This window comes from Gossypium hirsutum, chromosome D11 (assembly GCF_007990345.1).
Source record: "Gossypium hirsutum isolate 1008001.06 chromosome D11, Gossypium_hirsutum_v2.1, whole genome shotgun sequence".
Taxonomy (NCBI): Eukaryota; Viridiplantae; Streptophyta; class Magnoliopsida; order Malvales; family Malvaceae; genus Gossypium; species Gossypium hirsutum.
Window position 1 is genome coordinate 22051785 of NC_053447.1, and position 13962 is coordinate 22065746.

The window sequence follows — 13962 nt, forward strand, 5'->3', positions numbered from 1 at the left end:
GATTCAAGCTAAATTTAAAACTTTAGTACCAATTCTTGTATTAATATCAATTATGATAAAAATATAACGATTTTGATACTTTCAAAGATCTCATTCAAATTTAAACATTATTAAAATAAATTGCAAGCTCAAATAAAAATTTTATTTATGTTATTTAAGGTATATTAAAATATAATTAAAATCATTTTGATTATATAATATTTTTAATTGAAATATAATTAAAATCATTTTGATTATATAATATTAATATAAAACTATACATTTAAATCCAAAATATAAATAAAACATGGCATAACAATTAAAATTTAATATTAATAGAAAAACATATTTAATATTATATTTATTATTTAAATTTTTGTCCATAATATTTTTAACTGTGTGTTATAAATTATTGTTTGGGTGATTGATAAAGAAATGAAATTAAACCCTAAACGATATCATTTAATAGATACTTTTTTGCTTCGTGTGTTCTAAATTTGTGGTGTTTTTTTATATTGTGTAATTGCAACTTCAATTCTTTGATAGTGTGTTCTAATTTTAATGTGTTGCAATAATGGCTCGTCTGCATTTAATTGCACAAAATGTGAGGCGTAAAAGAATTGGTATTGCAATTACAGTATGGTTGGAAATCTGTAGAATTGCGATTTGGTTCTTATTTAGAATGGGTGTCAGCCTTAGCCTACATACTTATAGACCAAGGATTAGGTCCTATACCTTAGATTTTTATGCAAAATGGGATTATGTGAAAAGGCTTGTATATGCTAGTGACGAGACTTGTATTGAACAAGTTAGGATGAATAGAACTGCCTTTTTTAAACTATGTGAGATGTTAGAATCGATAGAGGGATTGAAGTCGTCAAGAAACATGCTTGTTGATGAGCAAGTAGCCATGTTTTTACATATCATCTCCCATCACCTGAAAAATCGAGTTATTAAGCATCACTTTAGAAGGTCCGGGGAAGCTATTAGCAGAGTGTTTCATGGTGTTTTAGATGCTGTCATACGCTTACAATATGTCTTATTTAAAAAGCCGGAGCCAATTACAGCCGATTCTTCTGACACAAGGTGGAAATGGTTTAAGGTATTAGACTGAGTTTTATATATAGCTTGTACAACATTTAGTTGACTTAGATTTAAATTAGTATTCTAACTCAAGGTTTTATATCATGTGATATAAAATTGCTTAGGTGCTCTTGATGGAACCCACATCAAGATTAGGGTGCCAACAGTTGATAAACCTAGATATCGAACGCGAAAAGGTGACATAGCAACAAATATGCTAGGTATTTGTACACCTGAGATGCAATTTGTTTATGTTCTTCCTGGTTGGGAAGGTTCAGTTGCCGATGGACGGGTGCTTCGAGATGCCATTAGTAGAAGACATGGACTAAAAGTTCCTTATGGTAAAGTGTATAGTTAGAGGAATTGTGAGGGATTATTCATTAAGATCAAACTTTGTGTGCTGAATTAATCATTTTTAAAAAAAAATTATTTTATAGGTTGTTATTATCTAGTTGATGCTGGATACACAAATTGTGAGAGATTTCTTGCACCATTTAGAGGACAGCGATATCATCTGAACGAGTGGCGTCAGGGTTATCAGCCAAGTTCTCCGCAAGAGTTTTTTAATATGAAACATGCCTCAGCACGTAATATTATTGAAAGATGCTTTGGCTTATTAAAACTTAGATGGGGAATACTTAGGAGTCCATCGTTTTATCTTGTAAGGGTCCACAATAGAATTATTATTGCATGTTGTTTGCTCCATAATTTTATTCGAATACATATGAGTATTGATCCCATTGAAGCGGAGGTGGGAGAAGGATTACCTACTAATGTGGTGGATGACGATGAACCGAATATCACAAATATTCATCCATCGGATGCTTGGGCTACTTTGAGGATGGAACTAGCGCACCAAATGTTCGATGAATGGTAAGCATCTAGAAATTAGTTAGGTTTAGGGACAAATTGAGTTTGAATTGATTTGTTGATGTTACTTTAGGTATCTAGTTTATGAAACTTTGGTGATGTTTGATTAAAATTCTGTATTGTACTAAACTTTGTTGAATTATAATTTAATTATCTTTTCATTCAGGATGTGTTATAAATTTAAATTTATATCAAACTAACGATATAATATTATAAACTGTTCACCTTTTGATTCATGATATTAAAAATAGTAAATAATGTTAATTTGTTTTTTTTTCTTAAGATAAATATGTCAGGTGTTCCACAATCACATGCTTCTTCTCAAGCTTCTCGAGGAAGCAAAAGAAAATGGGTTCCAGAAGAAGATGCAGCCTTGGTTTCTTGCATGGTGGATTTGCACAATGTAGGAACATTTAATGCTGATACCGAGTTCAAAGCCAGTTATTTGAACGAGCTAGAGAAAATGCTAGAAAAGGCTTTACCAAGAGCAATGTTGAAGGCGAAACCAAATATTGAATCTCGGATTAGGTGCCTAAAAAGGGAATGGTCAGTCGTCTATGACATGCTTAATGGCCAAAACAATAGCGGCTTTGGTTGGGACGAGCATAGGCAGCTCGTTGTTGCTGAAGATGCAGTTTGGGAATCCTATGTAAAGGTAAAATGTATTTCAAGTATTTATTTGTTTTTTTACAAAACTTATAACTAATATGATTTCCTCATTTTTTTTAGAGTCACAAAGAAGCCTCTCATTTCAGACATCGTTCTTTTCCTTACTACAACCAGCTTACTGCCATATACGCAAGAGATCGAGCGACTGGGAAAGACGCTCAAACAGCTGCTGATGTTCTTGAAGAAATACATGCTGAGGATGTACGTACTACAGATATGAATGAAGAGAGAAACACATTCTATAACTGCGAAGCTGACGTCTCTTTAGACGACATGGATGTTTCTGGTACAGATCCGCGAGGAGATAGAGACCAAGGGGGTTCCTCATCTTCAAACAAGAGAAAGAAGAAATCTGATGCTCGTGATAATGTGTATTCTTCATTTGATGAGGCTGCCACTTTGTTGGGGGAAAAAATCCAGGCCGTTGGCGATCAAATCAGTAGGAGTATTGCCTCCGAGGTGGTAGTTCAGCAGAAGTCTGAAGAACATCAAAAGATGGAAGAGAAAGCTTCAAATTTATATTCAGCGTTATGGTTAATTGAAGGTTTAACCGATGATCAGCAGTATGATGCTTTGAGTAAAATTCCCGATCATCCAACTCAAATGATCATTTTCTTTAGTTTACCTTCTGTTGCCCGATTGGAATGGGTCAGAATATTTCTTTCTCACCATTAAATATCAATGTTCAAACTTTTTGATGTTGTAAAACTATATGACATATGGATTATGATGTACAATTTCATTTTCATCTAACCTTTTCTTAATATAAGTTAATTATGTTTATGCAGAATATAATTCTCAAGTTATATATTGATTTTAGTAAATTCATATAAGAACATTTTATTATTAAGAATTTTATGAAATTATATATCACTATTAAATTATATTTAATATTAATTATTTTAAATTGTATAAATTCATATAAGAAAATTTATTATCAAGAATTTTATGAAATTATATATTATTATTAAATTATATGTAATAATTATTATTTAAATTATACAAATTCATAAAATATAATTTATTAGTTATAATTATTTTAAATTTTATTAAATCATATATTTTAATTATAATATATTTAATATTAATTATTTCAAATTTTCTTTTATAGTATCATATATTATGATTTGAGTAAATTCATATAAGAATATTAATTATTAAGAATTTTATTAAATTATATATTTTAATTATAATATATTTAATAATAATTATGTTTAAATATGATTAAATTATTTATTATTGATATTAATAATCTTATTAAAATTTAAATAACAATAACAATAATAATTTACCAAAACAAATTTCTGCTAATTATTAAGAATTTTATTAAATTATATATTTTAATTATAATATATTTAATAATAATTATGTTTAAATATGATTAAATTATTTATTATTGATAATAATAATCTTATTAAAATTTAAATAAGAATAACAATAATCATTTACCAAAACAAATTTATGCTAAGAGTATTCTAGTCATTTTAGTTTTTTCCATTATGTTATTACACCTCTATTCCATTCAACCAAACACAAGATTACTATTACACCTCTATTCCATTACATTCAACCAAACAGTTGATTTGCTATTACACCTCTATTCCATTACACCTCTAATCCAATACAGCGAACCAAACGTGCCCTGAAAGTTTGGGCACGGAATAGCTTGCGCTTGGCCAGATGGTTGTGTCAAAAGATAGGGTTTATGAATGACTTCCCGAGTTGCTGTGAATTGAGTTGCTGCTCAAGTGTCCTTCCGACGTGCCACGGGGTATAGCACATGCTATTTGTATACGATTTTAACTATTTCTTACCGTATTTTATCATATGTCAATTTATTTCATGTTTTTACATAAAATTTTAAGTTCAATAATAATTATTTAATAAACTTAAACTTAAATTTATTTATAAATATTATTTAAATTCCCTTGCGTAGCTGGATGAAAATCCTAGTTTATTTAAAATAGCTTGAGTATGTAATATATTAAACTTGTTCAAATGATTAACCTGTTTTTGATGACTGTCACATGAAGAAAAAGTCATTTGCTTTTATATATGCAAAGCACATTTTAGATCCATTAAAGGGTAAAATGATCAAACAAAGAAAAACCTGGCGAGATCAACAGTGAGAAAAGAAAAACAACACTACAATATCATCAACTCATTTATTAATACAGAAACTTCAGCATGAAGCTACTATGCTTTGCTAAATAGAAGCCAAAATCTTTTGCCTCCAAAAAAACAAAAGAAGGGACTGCTCTTATTCCATTTACTTTGGAAACTGTACAATCTATGCTCAAGGAATTCAGGCAATGCTGAGGTGTTGTTTAGCTATCCAAGACTGTTCGGGCTCGAGCTGGATGGTTCCAATCTGAGTGACCATTAATAAAAATGAAAAACATCAATGTGGGAATAAGCAGTAGCTTAAAAATGGTTTCAATCACTTGATATGATTATTTTGGATGCATTGACTGAACCCTTAACAATGTTACTCAAGGGTAAGCATTGGATACAGGTATATGTTCAATTTTTCGAAGTTCATTTTTGATATATTTCAAGTATCTTTGGAAGGGTATGTCCCCACAGCCAAGTCCGAATTTGAATCGGGCAGGGGAATTTCAAGCAAAATGAAGAGTCTGAGCGGTGCAGCTTATTAACAAGCCAAAAAAGTTGAATCATGAATATAACCCATCACCCACTAAGTTTATCAAGTTACTGTTGAAGAAAGTGTGTAAGTACCTTAGCATTTTCAACACAAACAAAATCTTTGTAACATGCTTCCATCTGCAGATGTGGGTTCCATAGTACAGCATCTGACCAACTGCAAGGGCAAAGTAGAAAGATGAGGAAAATATTTTGACTTGCTTCTAATAAAACAGAGATGCGAGACGTGGATTCACTTACTTTGTATTCCTGATGGATATTACATCACCTAAGCCATTATCGAGGTGCACTTCATTAGGAGCATCAAGGTAAATGCAATCTACAAATCCAGGAAAAGTGATGGCATCCCTGAGTTGTGAATATAACAGTTAGAAAGTGCAGGAAATTTTTTCTCACGAGTACCTTTAAGACTAGTATTCTCAAATAAGTTGCGAAAAGTAGAAATATAAAGATGATAAGAGTTGAAAATTTGTACTCGAGTTATCCTCCACTAATAGTTCTGTGCACAATGCACTGATGACTGACCTTTCCTCCCTACCCTCAATCGGATTCTTAGGATCAGGATCTTTATTCAGAGTTTTGCAACCTTTCAAACCTTTCACGGATACCCCTGTTATGGATGCCTGCATCAAAATGTCTTAACATCAATGTCTAACTAGCTTCATTCAAGTTTAAATGCCATATAACTCAATTATAAGACATAAGACGTAATATACATGTGTAGATGTGTATGTCGTTTTCATTTTCCCTTGCCAATAATAAGTTCTTTTTTCTTTCATTATCACCAAAAATAAATCTCCATTCTTATACAAGGAAAATGTCAATTTGGAAATGTTAGAGAAACTGCATTTATCAACCACAGAATTATAAGTACTTACACGAAAATACGAATGCAAGGCAGTGCTGAATGTAAATGGCTTGTTGTCTGTGTTTGTTACTTTTAGTTCGGTGGAAAGGCTCTTTGTATTTAGAACAACCTGAAGAAACAAAATGAAACAAAGTGCCAATTTAATCAGTAAACATGACTTACAATTGCATGGATTAATCAACATACCTACTCTGGACGATTCCAGTTACCTTTAAACTAATGCATAAATTAGCAAAGAAATTACTGTTGTCATAACTCATAAGCATAATATCATTGCCCTGCCCATACTGGCAAGTAATCGATAACGGACCTTATATCTAGCCTGAAAACCGAAATCCCACATGGCTCGGCTGTAAGGACTATCTTTTAGCTCAAGAGTTACATTCGGGTTGCCTTCCACGTTTTCAGACTCCACAAGGGACCAATCCATATTCCTTGCAAATCCATGCTGTGAATCACATGAACATTTACACAGCCAGGAATAACATTAGTTTCGATCATTCCTTTTCATTTTTCTGGATGGTCTTTTGCAGGCATAAACTAATGATGATAACAATCAGTCCTCTAGTATCAATTCTCGAAAGGATATTAACCAGGCCTCACAAACCACTTTAAATGGCTCATGAGAAACCAAAGGAACTAAATATGAAATGCAGCATAATTTAATGAAAGCAACTAGAGGTTTTTAGAATTTTGAACAAGAATTCGAAGGCATACCTGCTGCATTATACCAGGTCCAAACTGTGGGAAACAATGTGGAATACCTCCACTATCCAAATAAAAAAAATACAGTTAGTATCTGGGTAATTTACCATTTTTCATCTGTTATTAACATGTTTCTAAATTTTGGAAATGAAGTGGTTTAAGATCAATTTCTAGCCAAAAGACACAACCATAATCTACTTCTTTAATCAGCTAAATTCTAGCAAGCTTTACCAATGGCTTATTAGAAATCACAATAAGTAGAGTGAGGGATGGAGAATCAACCTGATTGGCTTCTTCTTGTCAAATACAGCATCAGGCCGTACAAATAGAAGGTCTCTCCCACTTGGAACTTTCCAAGATGTAATGCAACCACCAAATAGATAAATCTCAGCTTCACTAAAACACCCAAAAACAAAGACAGATAAAATTTCTTTCAGACCCGAATCAATGAAAAAAGGAAAAAAATTAGACCCATCAATTAAACCAGCAAGGGAGTTGAATAAATTTGGAAAAGACCTAGAAAAGAAAATCTTGCAAAAAGTGCGTCATTTTTTCAAAATTTGAAGATTTGAACATTACCTGCCATGATCAGAAGTGAGGAGAAGCTTGGGTAAATTGCCTTCCCCTTGTGTTACTGTGACCCCCAAAGCAACAGCATCCTGGTTTGAAGCTGCAACAGCCATGCCTGAGTAACTGCAGAAGAATATGAAGCAATTGGATTCAAAGTTTTAGGAGCTATCCAAGTACTAGAGTTAAACTGGACATTGCTTGTTGCCTTTGAAAACATGAGAGAAAACGGGAACTAACCGCTTGGTGGGGCGTAGATTAGGAGAATTTAAGGAAGGGACAAAAATTTCATCGAAACCATCGCCATTTTCTTCGATTATTAAGCAGAAGGGTCAATGCCAAATGTGAAAGTGAAATGGATGTAACGAGCAAGCGAGTCTCTTTAAAACCAACGATTCAGGACGAGGTTAAAGCTTTGGCCTTCGATCAAATTTTTTTTTTGTGGTTATATCATGTTCGAAGATATTATTCGCATATGCTCCCCTTATTCAGTTTTTTTATATTCATTGAGACCAACATGATAAATAAAAATAAAAAGTAAAAACTCATTTCACCTTTAAAAAAATTATTTTAGCTGTTGTTTTAATTTTCGTTTATTTATATTTTTATTAAATCACTTTAAAATATATAAAAGAAATTAATATTTTTTAACTTTGTTAATGTAACATATACATAAGATAACAACTAAGAATTTAAATAATTTTTTAAAATTTTAAAAATTAAAAAATATATTTTTAAAAATTAAAAATATTAAAATTATTGTAATAAATGTATAAATTATAAAAAAATATTTTTAAAATTTTAAAAATTAATTAAATGCTGACATGTCATCCACATGATAACTCACATGTATGTCACGTCAGTAAAATTAACAATTATTAATTTTTTTATCCATTTTGAGATGATTTGTGATAATACTCTAGAATAACGTATTTTTATGTATTAATTATGTATTTATTCTGAGTATGATCCTGCTAATTTGAGCTATTTATGATCGTTTATCTCATAGGAACTAAATTTGAGGCAAAAGCAAAATTAAGGGCCAAAAGCGTGAATTTAGAGATAAAATGGGTCAATGTGCGACACAAGAAAAAGTTGGTGCCAAAAGTGTAAGCATGGAGGACACAAGGGTTGAAATGCAAAAAGAATAGATTTTATTCTATTAAACTCTTTTTTAATTATATTAGGATAATTAATATTGAGATAATTACTAAAGATTATTTTTAGGATTTTATTTTATTTATCTTTATTTATCTTCAAATAAATGTATTTATCTTTTAGGAATTTAAGTAGGATTAGACTATCTCCCCTAGCACTATAAATAGGGGGTGAAGTGACTCAAAAGAGATCGATCTTTTTCGGTAAACACTCTCTCCCCAAAAGTCTAGACTTTTGTTCTTCTCATATTTCCTTTTAATAAAATCTCTATTTTTGTTATATTTATTTTCTTTTCCACCACAATCATGAGCCACTAAACCCAACTAGCCGAAGGTTGTCGATATTCCTCAAAAAGGGTTCTTGAGGCTTAGAATCCGTACTTAGCCTTCTAAATGAGTATTTATCGTTTCTTCGCACTACAGGGCTAACGCTTCCGTCCATGTCCCTTAAGAAATAAGCTTTTCAACGTATGCAAAGGCGGCCGCTTTGTATGTTTTGGGAAGGTTGCACAGTCGGTTCGTTAGCTTACTGCGTCAGAGGTTGGCGAGCCCAAGAGACAAAATGGAGTGGGATTCGCCATTGAGAAGCGTTGATCTAGCATAAGACAATCCCACAGAAGCGATTGTTGGCTAGAGTCAGGTTCCACCAAATCGTAAGTCTAAATCCTTGGTTGGTGGTCGTAGGCGTCCTCTTCCACTATAACTGGCTTATTCAGTTTAGGAAGGATCATCTAAAACCGAGGATTGAACCCAAGGCGAAACGAGACAACTGGAGGCTGGAATCTTCCATAAGAATTTCCTTTCTCTCAACTTTATTTTTAATTTCTCTAATTTTCGATTCAATATTCTTAAATCTGTTTTTATTTTATTTTTCGTTTTCAGATCCAAAAATTTAATTTTGTTATTTTTTTATTTTATTTTTTTCAGGAACGCAAGTTTTTTTGGGCAAGATTCTGCTTGGGATTTCACGGAACAAGATATTTTGTAAGTCTAGTCCCTCAGGATTTGACCATACTTCCTTTTTACTATTCTTTTTCATTATTTATTAGGGATAGGATATTTTTGGTGCTTTCAACGACCGCATCAAATTTTGGCGCCGTTGCCGGGGACTGGCAACTAGAGGTGTTCATGGGCCGGGCCCAGAAAAAAATTTTAGCTCGCCTCCTAGGCCCAGGCCTGGTCCAGCCCGAAATATGGGCCTGAGATTTTGTCCAGGCCCGGCCCGGGAATAAAATCCTAAGCCTGAGCCCAGCCCGGCTCGCCCTATTTTTTAATAAACACTAAAAAATAATTTTAAAAATAAACAAATAAAAATAAAAGTATTTTAAAAATAAAAATAAAAAATATATTTTTTTTAAATTCCGGCCGGGCCGGGCCCGAGCCAAAAAATTGGTGCCCGAGGCCCGGTCCATTTTCTAAACAGGCCTCATTTTTTTGCCCAAACCCATATTTCGGGCCTATATTTTTACTCGAACCCTCCCGCCCGGTCCATGGACACCTTTACTGGCAACGTACTAATCTTTTTTTTTTGTTTCTTATGACTAGATTTGCTCCAAGTACTCTTACGTTCGATTCAGAAATTGAGAAGACTACTAGAGCCAATCGCAAGGAAACAAAGTTACGGAAAAAGCAGTCAGCGGTGGTTGGAACTCAAAGTAACCCACCGCTAGAAATCGAAGTCGACGACGAAGCTAAGTCTAGGGTTAACGAAAACTCTACTTGAACACTTGAAAGCAAAAAAGTAGAAGTCTACTCACCAGAAGAAGTGTTTAACGCTAGAGTTAACGAAAACCCGAATCTAGCACACCAACCAATGGCTCAAACGATTCGGCAATTGGCCGAAGCTTCGACAGAACAACCGCCATTGTGCATCGCGTATCCTACTATAGATACTGATTTTGAGTTGAAGTCAGGTTTAATCTAGTTACTGCCAACTTTTCGTGGGTTGCAAAATGAAAATCCCCACAAGCATCTGAAAGAGTTTTATATGGTTTGTCTTAGCATGAAACCTCAAGGGGTAACTGAGGATCGTATTAAATTGCGTGCTTTCCCCTTCTCCCTAGCAGATTCCGCTAAGGAATGGTTATTTTATTTACCCCCTGAATCTATTACAACTTGGGCTGATCTATCTCGTTTATTTCTGAACAGGTTTTTTCCAGCGTCTCGAGCAGCTGAGCTAAGAAGAGAGATCATTGGAATAAGGCAAAAGGAAGCTGAGTCCCTTTACGATTATTGGGAGTGGTTTAAGAAGTTGTGTGCAAGCTGCCCACAACATAGTATAACAGAACAATCTCTCCTCCATTACTTTTACGAAGGTTTGAAGCCCATGGAGATGAATATGGTAGACGCCGCTAGTGGAGGAGCATTGGTCAATATGACTCCCCAACAAGCGAGAGACTTGATCTCCACGATGGCTGCAAATTCTCAGCAATTCTGAGCCAATACTGAACCCCCTAGAAGGGTTCACCAGTTAAGTAATTCAACCTTAGAAGATAAAGTTGATAGACTTACTAATATGATGAACTCTCTTATTGCAGAAAAAGCGAAAACAGCCCGATTATGTGGAATATGTGCTACACCTGATCATGCAACTGATGCATGTCTCAATTTGTATGATGATACCATGGCCCATCTGGATGCTGTGGAAAATTTTCCTGGGCCGCCACAAAGGCAATACGACCCCTACGCTAATACTTACAACCCAGGGTGGATGGATCATCCTAACTTAAGTTATGGGGCCAATCCACGAAATAACTAGCCATACCAAAATCGGTTTCCACAATAGCTGCAAGGTTTAGGTAATTTTCTAGAAACCATGGTCAATAAGTTGGCAGCTAATGTTCTTGATTTTCAACAACAAACTCTTAATTTCCAAAAAGAGATGAAGGATTTCCAACAAAAAACGGAGGCATCCATCAGAGAGTTGACCACATCGATCAAGAAATTAACTTCTCAAGGGAAGCTACCGTCACAAACAGAACCAAACCCTAGACAAAATGCAAATACAGTGATGTTACGAAGCGAAAAGATACTGGAACCGATTCCTGACAAGAATCTTAGACAAGAAATCGCCCAAAAAAAACCCGAGAAAGATGAACATATCAGACTCAAGCTTCCATTGCCTAAAATTCAAGCTCTATTTCCAGAACGATTCAACTAGTGTCGAAGAGGAAAAGAGGACAAGGAAATCATCGAAACATTTAGGAATGTTGAGATCAACATTCCGTTGTTGGACGTCATCAAGCAAATACCGCGGTATGCTAAATTTCTTAAAGAGCTTTGCACCAACAAGCAAAAATTAACAGGTAATGAAAAGGTGAATGTTGGTGAGAATGTATCCACAGTGTTACAACGAAAAATGTCGGGAAAATGCAAGGATAGGGGCATGTTTGCAATACCATGCAAAATAGGCCATCTAGAAATTAAGAAGGCTAGGTGTGATATAGGGGCTTCTATAAATGTAATGCCATATTCTATTTATAACTCACTTAACGCGGGTTTTTTTACAAAAACAGGTGTTATCATTCAAATGGTGGACAGGTCTGTTGTGCATCCAGAAGGAGTCCTTGAGGGTGTTCTAGTAAAAGTTAACGAGCTTATTTTCCTTACAGATTTTTATGTGATCAAAATGGAAGAGGATAACACTCCTGGATCTTCAGATCTCCTGCTGGGTCGACCGTTCCGTAGTACAGCTAGTACTAAAATCGACGTTCGAAGTGGAACTCTCACGATGAATTTTGATGGGGAGATCGTAAATTTTAATGTCTACAATGCCATTAGTCATCCAAGCGAAATCTTGAGCGTAAATCGTATCGACATAATTGACTCTTTAGTGGAAGAGAATTTTGAGTCAATTTATGGAGATAATTCTGAACTTGATGAATTTGAATTTGTTAATGAGTTATTATCTCCAAATACTAAACTGTTACCTTCTGTTTTACAGGCACCAGAGTTGGAGGCAAGGAAATTAGACGTCCAAGAGTTAGAAGAAATTCGCAATGATGCTTACGAGAGTGCTCACATTTATAAAGACAAGACAAAGTTGTTTCACGATAAGAGAATAGCTCAGAAGAATTTTTCGGTAGGACAAAAAGTTTTACTTTATAACTCCGTGTTAAAGTGATTCCTAGGTAAGCTTCGATCATGATGGCAAAGACCTTTTATTGTTACTAAAGTGTTCACACATGGAGCGATTGAAATAAAGAATGAAGAATCTGGAAAGCGGTTTGTAGTCAATGGCCAGCAGTTGAAGCCGTCTTATGAGAGTTTTTAAGCCCACACGGTTGAGAAAATCCATTTGAAACCACCATAGAATCAATAACGGCATCAAGTTAATGACGTTAAACAAGCGCTTGTTGGGAGGCAACCCAATTTTTATTTTTATTATTTATTTATTTTTCTTTCTTACTTTATTTTATTTTATTATTTATTACTTATTTGGATGTTAATAAATTTTTCTTTTTTTGCCTAGATAAAACAGAGCGAAATGCGAAGAAAATCATTGAGCAACGCTTAGAGCGCATTGAGGCTCGACTTGAAACCTTTGGCCAGTAACTGACCGAGCTTATTGCAATCATATGCGATCGACAGTAACAACACGGGGAGTTTTTCTAAACTTTTCTACCTATTTATTTCTTTTCGTCCACATTGAGGACAATGTGCTTTCAGTAGGGGAAGGAACTCTTTGTTATTACTATCATTTTCTGCTGTGATTTTGGTTGTTGCTATGATTATTTTTGGCTGGTGTTAATGCTTGAGGCTCCATTTTGTCCATATTTGTTTTTTTTAGAACCTCCTGCCTCTTTTCATGCCCAAGATTTTTACCAAGAATTGCCCACTGTTTGACCTACAAGCATGATTCTTGTTTTTTAAGGAAATTACAGATTTTCATAATTGATGCCATTTCCACTGTTTTATTCTTATTAGGCTAAAAATAATTGTGATTCATAGAGTTAACTTTATCTTACTTTTCGTAAAATTGATCAAGTTTAATACTAAGTGAACACTTAATATGTTTGCATGCTAAAATATGTTGATGACTATTAAGGTAATTACTGAAACTTATTTTTGACACTTGATTTTTTTTTCTCTAAAGTCCTCATAAAAAAAGTTATTATTAAAATGTCGTTTAATGTTTTTGTGGTTATGAGTGCAGCTTAAAAACGTGACTGACTGAGTAACCGGGGTAGGGTGCTTGGGTTGTCATCCTATTTCGCGTCAAAAGGTTGTGTGACATGTTAGGTAAAACTCCGCTAATCGGAATTAATTTTTAAGAACATGTTGGACTAAGTAACCGGGGTGGGGTGCTTGGCTGTCATCTCTCTTCGCGTCAAAAGGTTCGATGTGTTCTTAAGAAAAAATTATAATAAATTAGGAGTCTGCTGGGCTGAGTAACCGGGG

At 34.0% G+C, this 13962-nt stretch overlaps 1 protein-coding gene and 1 non-coding gene across 2 annotated transcripts; both read right to left on the bottom strand.

Annotated features, from left to right (window-relative positions):
- Nucleotides 1-4727: 4727 nt before the first annotated feature.
- Nucleotides 4728-7737, bottom strand: LOC107913084 (putative glucose-6-phosphate 1-epimerase; the record flags this gene model as incomplete). Its single annotated transcript, XM_016841526.2, has 10 exons — nucleotides 4728-4972; nucleotides 5341-5422; nucleotides 5506-5613; nucleotides 5791-5888; nucleotides 6144-6242; nucleotides 6444-6581; nucleotides 6851-6902; nucleotides 7121-7234; nucleotides 7418-7531; nucleotides 7646-7737. Coding segments are annotated over 10 exons (963 nt in total), but the record flags the coding sequence as incomplete, so codon positions are not given.
- A 2998-nt stretch (nucleotides 7738-10735) lies between these two features.
- Nucleotides 10736-10842, bottom strand: LOC121223989 (small nucleolar RNA R71). Its single transcript, XR_005921453.1, has one exon. It is a non-coding gene; the product is annotated as a small nucleolar RNA R71 (small nucleolar RNA).
- Nucleotides 10843-13962: the final 3120 nt, after the last annotated feature.